At 45.7% G+C, this 7,573-nt stretch overlaps 1 protein-coding gene across 2 annotated transcripts; it reads right to left on the bottom strand.

The window, feature by feature from the left end:
* Positions 1-77: 77 nt before the first annotated feature.
* crnkl1 (crooked neck pre-mRNA splicing factor 1) lies at positions 78-7,553 on the bottom strand. 2 transcript variants are annotated; one of them, XM_064339872.1, is made up of 14 exons: positions 7,410-7,553; positions 7,077-7,229; positions 5,724-5,815; positions 5,426-5,584; positions 4,610-4,790; positions 4,106-4,270; positions 3,817-3,987; positions 3,494-3,685; positions 3,333-3,392; positions 2,974-3,054; positions 2,547-2,786; positions 2,218-2,319; positions 1,378-1,626; positions 78-747 (listed from the first exon to the last, which is right to left on the bottom strand). In XM_064339872.1, the coding sequence occupies exons 1-14, from the start codon at positions 7,455-7,457 to the stop codon at positions 208-210; spliced, it is 2,433 nt and encodes an 810-aa protein (XP_064195942.1). In that variant the 5' UTR covers positions 7,458-7,553; the 3' UTR covers positions 78-207. The 2 variants fall into 2 exon arrangements, with proteins under 2 accessions (XP_064195942.1, XP_064195941.1); XM_064339871.1 differs by having other exon boundaries at positions 4,106-4,284; positions 4,624-4,790.
* Positions 7,554-7,573: the final 20 nt, after the last annotated feature.

Genomic DNA, 7,573 nt, shown 5'->3' with positions numbered 1-7,573 from the left:
GCTTCTTGATATCCAAAGATGTATTTACAGGTGTTGAGGGAAAATCTGGAAGCAATAAAAGAAACCCTGGCAAATGCTCGATGACAAGATCACAAAAGGGATTTATTTATTATTTTTTTGTATAAAAAAGCAGAAAGAAACCAGAATGAAGCCCTGACAAAGAGTGGAGGCCAACACAGTCACTTTGAGAGAAGAATTCTTCGGACATTAGTCCTCATCTTTTTTGTCTTTATTGTCTTTTCCGCCTTTGACTTTCTTGGCTTTGTCATTGGCGTCGCTGTCGCTGTCACTTCCGCTATCGCTGCCGCTGCTGCTGCCGCTACCGCTACCGCTACCACTACGGCTACGGCTACCGCTGCTGCTGCTACTGCTGCTGCTTTCGTCGTCGTCATCCCGGTCATCATTCGCTGCCTCCTTGGGGTCTTTATCCTGCTGGTGATCGCCATTCTTCCCTGGCCGTACGGAGCCGCCCTCTCCCTCCTCCTCCTCCTCCTCCTCCTCTTCCTCGTCGTCCTCCTCCCCCTCCTTCTCCCTCTCTCCCTCTTCCTCTTCCTCCCTCTGTTTCGCCATCTTCTCCAACTCCAGCTCCCTCTCCCTGGCCAGCTCCTCCTCCTCATCCTCGTCCACCTCGTCTTGTAGCTGCTGCTTCTTCCACATCTTGGCCATGGCCAGCAGCTTGAGGTTGGGCTGGTTGGCCGCGTCCTCGGGGAAGATGTAATCGTAGTACTCCTCCCAGCCAGCGTCCGACTAATGGGAGGAAGAGTAACGGTGTTACACGCAACTGAGCACCCAAATTCCTTGGCACAAATAAACAGTAAACGTAATCAATCACGATATCAAAAGCTTGAATCAGGAGCTAGAACATAATGATATGACAAATATGTGGACTTTTGGGGGGAAATTAATGAACTTGCATATTAGTCATATATTGTAAAGTACTGTAATTTATTTTTATACAGTGGAGTATATTTGGATGATCAGAGCATTAAGGAAGCATTAAGTTGTAGTTTCAACCCTTTGAACAGTATATTCTTTGGAATGTTTATATTTTCAAAATTCTAAATCAGTGTTCTAGAACTCCATTGCTTCAAATATCAGTAGTGATTGTTACATCAGCATTAGAATGTTCAGTTAAGAAGATTCTAATCACATATTTCTGATCTTACACCTTAAAATGGTTAAAGAGAGGATGCTGAGCAGTGGGGGGAAACGTAAGGAATTTGGACTTTATCAAGTAAACAGGATGCAGCATGTCAGGTTTTTAAACTCTGCTCCTCTACTCTATGCTACTAAAAAAATAAAAAACACCACCCCCGAGTACTTTTGGCAATAGCTCCCCCTGCTGACAGAGCCCTGAAACGGCGGGCGTTTCCTCACCCCGTCCTCGGCGGTCAGCTTCCTCCTCTTCTTGACCTTCTCGGGCAGCAGCTTGCTGACGCGGTCGCGCGTGGCGTCGCCGCCGAACTCGGCCTCGAAGTCGCGCCAGGACTCCAGCAGCATGAGGCGCTCCTCCTTCTCCTCGCAGCCGCGCATGCCCTTGTTGGCCTCCTCGTAGATCTGCCGGCACCGGGCCAGCCGCTCCGGGCCCTCCACCGACAGCTCGAAGTGAGCGTAGCTGATCCAGACCTGCGGGACGCCGTGCGCATCATCGTCAACACTCTACTGGTAACCGCAACCGTGGTTAAACCGTTCATTTGATTGTTGTTTCTATTTTGTACTGTTGCTAGGTAGCATTTTTAGCTTCACTGCTGTCTTGATGTATGTTTTCCTGCTGTGTCTGAAAACATATGTACTGCTACTCTTCTTGGCCAAGTCGTTCATTTGACTCTATTTATCCTTCGCACTGTTGTTATGAAGCATTTTTAGCTTGACTGTCGTCATGACGATATGAGTTTTGTTGTTGTCTAAAAATGTATGCACTATTGCCCTTCTTGGCCATGTAAGGTAACATGAAAACAGGCCCATATTGTAAATAAGGAATGTTTGGCAACAAGAAAGCAAGTGGACATAAAACAAGACTACAAAGGATCAAGTTACACAAGTTGAAAAACATGTTAAAACCATGCAGTAATATACACACAGGCATTATATTCTACAGGAAAAGAGGACAACTTGTAAGAGCAGATGATGGACGTGACTTGTTGAAACTTTAGCCCCAGTGCCCCTTATGATCTGGCTGTAGGTGGGTGGGAAAGCACAGGCGTCAGAGGTGCTCACCTTCACGTGCTGAGTGCGCTGAAGCAGCCTCTTGTAAAGCTCTCGCGTGTTAGCGTACTCCTCCTGCTCGATCTCAAAGTCGATGTACGACTTCCACAGCACCTACAAATGAGGTTAACGCAGAATTGAACAGCTGAACCAAATGCTTCCATTACACAAACATGCTCATATCCCAATCACTGCCAAACAGGGGTACATAAAAACTTGAAAAACCAAAGAGAAAGTATCAATTGCGGTAAAGAACCGTGGCCTGTGACCGTCGAGCACGGCTGAAGAGTTACAGTACAGGGGGACTGTGGGAAGGGCAGTCTCAAGCAGGGCGGCCGCACCTCGGGCATGTCCAGGCGAGGCTGCCCGATGGCCAGCTCGAAGATGGCGCGCGCCCTCTCCGTGTCTCCCAGGATGGTCTCCAGCTCGGCGAACTTGATCCAGGTGGTGCAGTTCTCCGGGGCGAACTCCAGGTACTTCTCGTACAGCTTCCGGCAGCGGTCGAACTCTCTCAGCTGGAGCTCCAGCTCGATGTAACCCTTGAAAAGCTTGTTCTTCGGGCACTTGCCTATACCCGTACCCTGGATAAATGGGAGTTAAAAAGAAGCGAAGCAATATGCCAGGTCATTTAGATGCACTATAAGGAAATCCAGAAAAGAGTCTTTATATGGCAATGAATCGTTATTCTAAACCTTCGGACTGAAACGTATAGACCTACATAACAGTGCTAGTTTCAATTAAGTGTAGTTTCAAGTAAGTTCTACTTACCAGACCTCGTCTGGCGAACACAAGATTCTTCTGCCGTATTTCAAACTGGCCATACAACAACCAGATTTTGGCAAATGTGAACTGGGGAGGGGTGAAATATCCCATTAGTACAGAGTAACAATCCACCAATCCAAATAAAATTTTGTATAAATGCGAGCACAGAAAAATCACTAGAACTCTGCTCTGTCAGAAGATTAGTTACCATTTGTCACATGCAAAGCAAGAACATAAATAAAAAACAAGAACGCATACCAAATAACAGGAGCAATAACTGAGTTCTCTCCAGTACTGCATAACAACAATAAGAAAGGGGCACAGCCCAGTCTAAGTGGACATATCAACACACTGTAAGCACATACCTTCTTATGAGGGATGAGGTCAAGACAGGCCTGATAGACTTGCCTCGTTCTCTCAGGATCCTGTTATTAAGCAGAACCAAGGTTACAATTCCAGTTTAAGAATACAGCCATAAGCACCGATTCCAACAATAACCTGAAAAAAATTCATATTCAGGGCCTACCTTGACTTCCAGCTCCTCATAAAGGGCGTAGTTGATCCAAAGGTAGATGTACCTCCTCCAGTGTCTCTTCTCTTGGATCGGGGGCATATTGGCGATGGCCCTCTCATAAACCTCCCTGACAGTGTCGGGATCTGCATCACTCTCCACCAGGCGGAGGTAATCAAACCAGGCATCGTAATTGTGGGGATTCGCCTGCAAAGGGAGAGGTTGATTAAAAGGGCTGGGGTGGAGACTTCGGTAGGAATGCAGATCCATCTTACACCTGTGTTAAACAACCCACAATTTCTGAGAAATTCTCAATGCCGCAGGCGCAGTGGACTCACCTTGACCTCCTCCTCGTACTGAAACCTCCTCTTGTTGACAATGACGTCTTCGATGCCCCTCCTGTCTCCGAACTTCTTCTCAAAGACGGTGTAGCTCTTGAAGAGCTCCTGCGCCTTCTGCTTGGGGATCCGGTCCAGAGCGTATTTGTAGACGACGCGAACCCGCTCAAACTGGAAAAAGACCAGACCCCGGCCAATGATTAACCAGCACAGCTGAGACCAAGAGATGAGCTCCAAAAAACGCGAGTCTGAAGGAAAAGAAATCCTTGGTAGCTGCGGGGAACCTTACCTCTTTCTGCTTCTCTTCGAATCTGGCGAAGGCCACGTAGAGGTTTTCGTTGATGTTCTCCTCCCCGAAGAACTCCACCGCCCTCTCGTACACCTTCCTGCTGTGCGCGATGTAGCCGTGCTTCTCCTCAAAATGAGCGTATTTGATCCAGTTCTTCACCTCAGGGTGGACGATCACAAGTTCACCGGAGTTAAGCAACATAACTGAAGTAATCAAAGACTGGGGGGCAATGACATGGGACTTCCAAAGATGAGGAAAAAGACAGGTCAACAACCAATTTATACCCACCATTTACCAGCCCCTGGGGAGCACGGTTAAGAGACAGGAGTGAGCACTAGAACATCCGCCACATAAGGTGACGTCGCCCCCCGGAGTTTGACCCGGGCCAGCTAACCGTGCCCATTATCGTGCCACGAAAGATGGAAGGGGGTGAAGCTCTAAACCCGCAGCAGACCTGCCCCCATGCCCCTCCAGATGTGAAAGAACGAAGGACAGCGTGATCAGGGGGGTAAGGATATATCTCTCGTAGGTGGAGCGGGCCTTCTCCACCTCCTTGTAGCGCAGCTCAAAGTTGATGTAGGAGTGCCAGGCCTGCTCCTCCGGCTCCCACTCCATCCAGCGCTCAAACACCTGCCGGCAGCCGGCCACGTTGCCCAGCATCTCCTCCATGTAGGTGTACTTGTACCTGCGCGGCGGGGAGGGCGCCAGAAACCGCATGAGTGAGACAGGGCGGAAAGGACTGCCAATGGCCCATATACAGTACTGACACTGTTCAGTGCAGAGCCTTGCCTGGTGATAGTTTCTAACAGTTATTTTATTTGCGCATTAACATATACAGTTATGCAACGGTTCATTTGTATGAAAGCGGAGATGATCGGCAATTTAGCTTGAGCTGGTGTTGTCCTAAATGACTGAAAAGCACACATGATAAAATGGCTACACTGAAACCATTTTGGAGGACAGGAATGATACCAGTTCAGTTCGTCAAGGAAACTGTTAGGGGTAACTGACATGAGATTTCAAGTCGATATTTCACTAATCGGGGTGCCCGATTGCCATTGAAAGTGGACCAGGTCCCGGAAAACCCAGGTAAAAGACATCCAGTTAACTCTGGTGGGTCAGGCAACAAAACTTCATTGCAGCTTTATGTGCAATGAAGTATTTTTACAGTCCTTTTCCAAACATTTTGTGTAATTGGAACATATTGTAACACTTTCACAAAACTTTTAATTCCATCAAAATGTATGTTCACACTTCAGCTTAATCTCAACAGGGAACGCCAATTACATCCCAGATTAAACAAAGGCAGCTGATGCTTACCAGAACTGGTTAACCCGGGGCAGGATGGTGATGGCTCTGTCCCAGATGTTCCGCGCGTGGTTCACCTGGCGGTTCTTCATCTCCATCTCGGCGTATTTCAGCCACAGAGCGATGTTCCGGTGGTCCACGTCCAGAGCTCGCTCGTAGATGGAGCGCGCTCTACGGGGACAGAAAATAAAACAGGCAAACGTGAAATCTGAGATTCGCTCCATTTCACGATTACCACAACGGTGGTGAATTCTAGAACCGTAAATGCTTGGTGCAACTCGCATTAACCATTGGTGCCATGGCGCAGTACCTCTGGACCTCCTTGAGGCTCTCCTCCCATTGTGCGTACTTTATCCAGTTGCTGATAACGGTACGATTCTTCCTGATATTGTCTTCAAATCCCTGTCAAAGCAGAAAATCCATTGGATTATGAATCAGTGAAGAAATCAAACAGTTGCTCTTTCAGGAAAAATCACAAAGAAGCACAAGAGGAAAACACAAGTAAAACTGTACTTTCTGAGACTGAATCAAAATGATATCTACAGAAATGAGTGGAAAGCAACATAGATGTTTCGACATAGCTGCTTAAACACAAGGAGAGGAGTGTACACTTCCACCTCCTCGCAGTATTTAACCACCTAGTCCATGCATATTCAGATAGGGAGAAATCCATGATGAAAACCTTGGGGTGAACACCGCTAAAGATTGTTGATGGCTATAGCCTATAATGTGGGTATTATTTTCTTTTTGAAAATAACAGTGTCACTTTTCCTTTTGAAAGAAAACCTGTGAAAACCTGTTTGTTCTCAAGCATTTTCTAATGCGTCGATTATATTTTGATAACCATTTTTTTTTTTAATTTGTCAAATAAATGAAAATCTGATCAATTGCTCTCTTTTTCGCTGCTTTCCCAAAAATGTACAGAGCTGAACCGAAACTGTGACACGAAAACTATGAACCGAACAGAGCCATTAATCTTGCAAATTGTTGCACCCATAGTTTGATATTATACAAGGGACTCAGCTCAGCTCACCTGCTCAAGAATAAAATGCCCTAACGTAGGAATAAAATCTACACTCGTTTGTCAAATGTCTGCCTCAAATAGACAACAATAGTGCAAACTGAAGTTTCCAATATAAGTTATTAACATCCCTTTACTGAATTCCCTTCAATTAGTATGCTTCCGAATGTATGTTTTTACTCTGTTCAATTTCTGCCTTTTTACAGTGCACCCACCTTGATGTAATTGTATCCATCTTGGTATTCATGAGCAAAGGAAAAAACTGTACCTTATTAGTGCTAATAAGAAAAGCAGGAGCCATGTGCTCCATTAGTATTATTTCTCACACATATTCAATTAAATGACAAGCTCTCTCCCTGAAACATAGCTGCGCATGTATGCCCAGAGACTGCCTAACAGAAACAGGGGAACAGATCGGAGAATTTGACAAGCAACCTTTTGGTTACGAGTCCAGGCACTAAGATGCACACGAAGTCAGTTTGAATATTCCTATCAGCTCATTTAGACTTATCTGGCCACAACTTACTAACATTATACAAAGCATATTCTAAGGGGATATGTCAACTGTCGAACCAGAAAAGGAACCCGCTTTCACAGTCGAAGATATGCTGCTTACTTATGCCGGTTTTGAATATCACTTACTTTCCTCTTCTTTAACTTGTAATCATTCAGCTCTTCTTCATCTGTGATCTTCTGTTTGGGTGGCGGTGGTAGAAGCTCTAGTTCCCTCTCTTTAGCCTCTCTGAGCAACTGTTCGGCAGTGATCTGAACTTCGGCCGGAGCTTTGTTTTTCACCTGCAAAAACCGTAAACATATCACGCTCATCTCAAATCACATGCAAATGGTTACCTCGGTTAAAGTAATGAAAAAATATCAATACACATTCGGATGTAAATGTTACAGAATCACAAACCAAAAACGTTACAACAAATATCTTGAAGGCCTTTTCATCCGGTATAGCTAAACGTTTACTACCTTCGCCACTTTCGGTATTCTCTGTTTTCCTGCCGCTGTGGAAGCCATGTTTCCTGATAGTTTCTCCAAATACACGAACGTAAAACAAAATTCAAAAGATGAATTCAGTTAAGTGCAGAAAATATGACAATCGATAACAACGATGGCGCCCTCAGCCATCACAC

This window comes from Anguilla rostrata, chromosome 6 (assembly GCF_018555375.3).
Source record: "Anguilla rostrata isolate EN2019 chromosome 6, ASM1855537v3, whole genome shotgun sequence".
NCBI lineage: Eukaryota > Metazoa > Chordata > Actinopteri > Anguilliformes > Anguillidae > Anguilla > Anguilla rostrata.
Note: the sequence above shows the minus strand (reverse complement) of the source record. Positions and strands in the feature narration are given on the sequence as shown.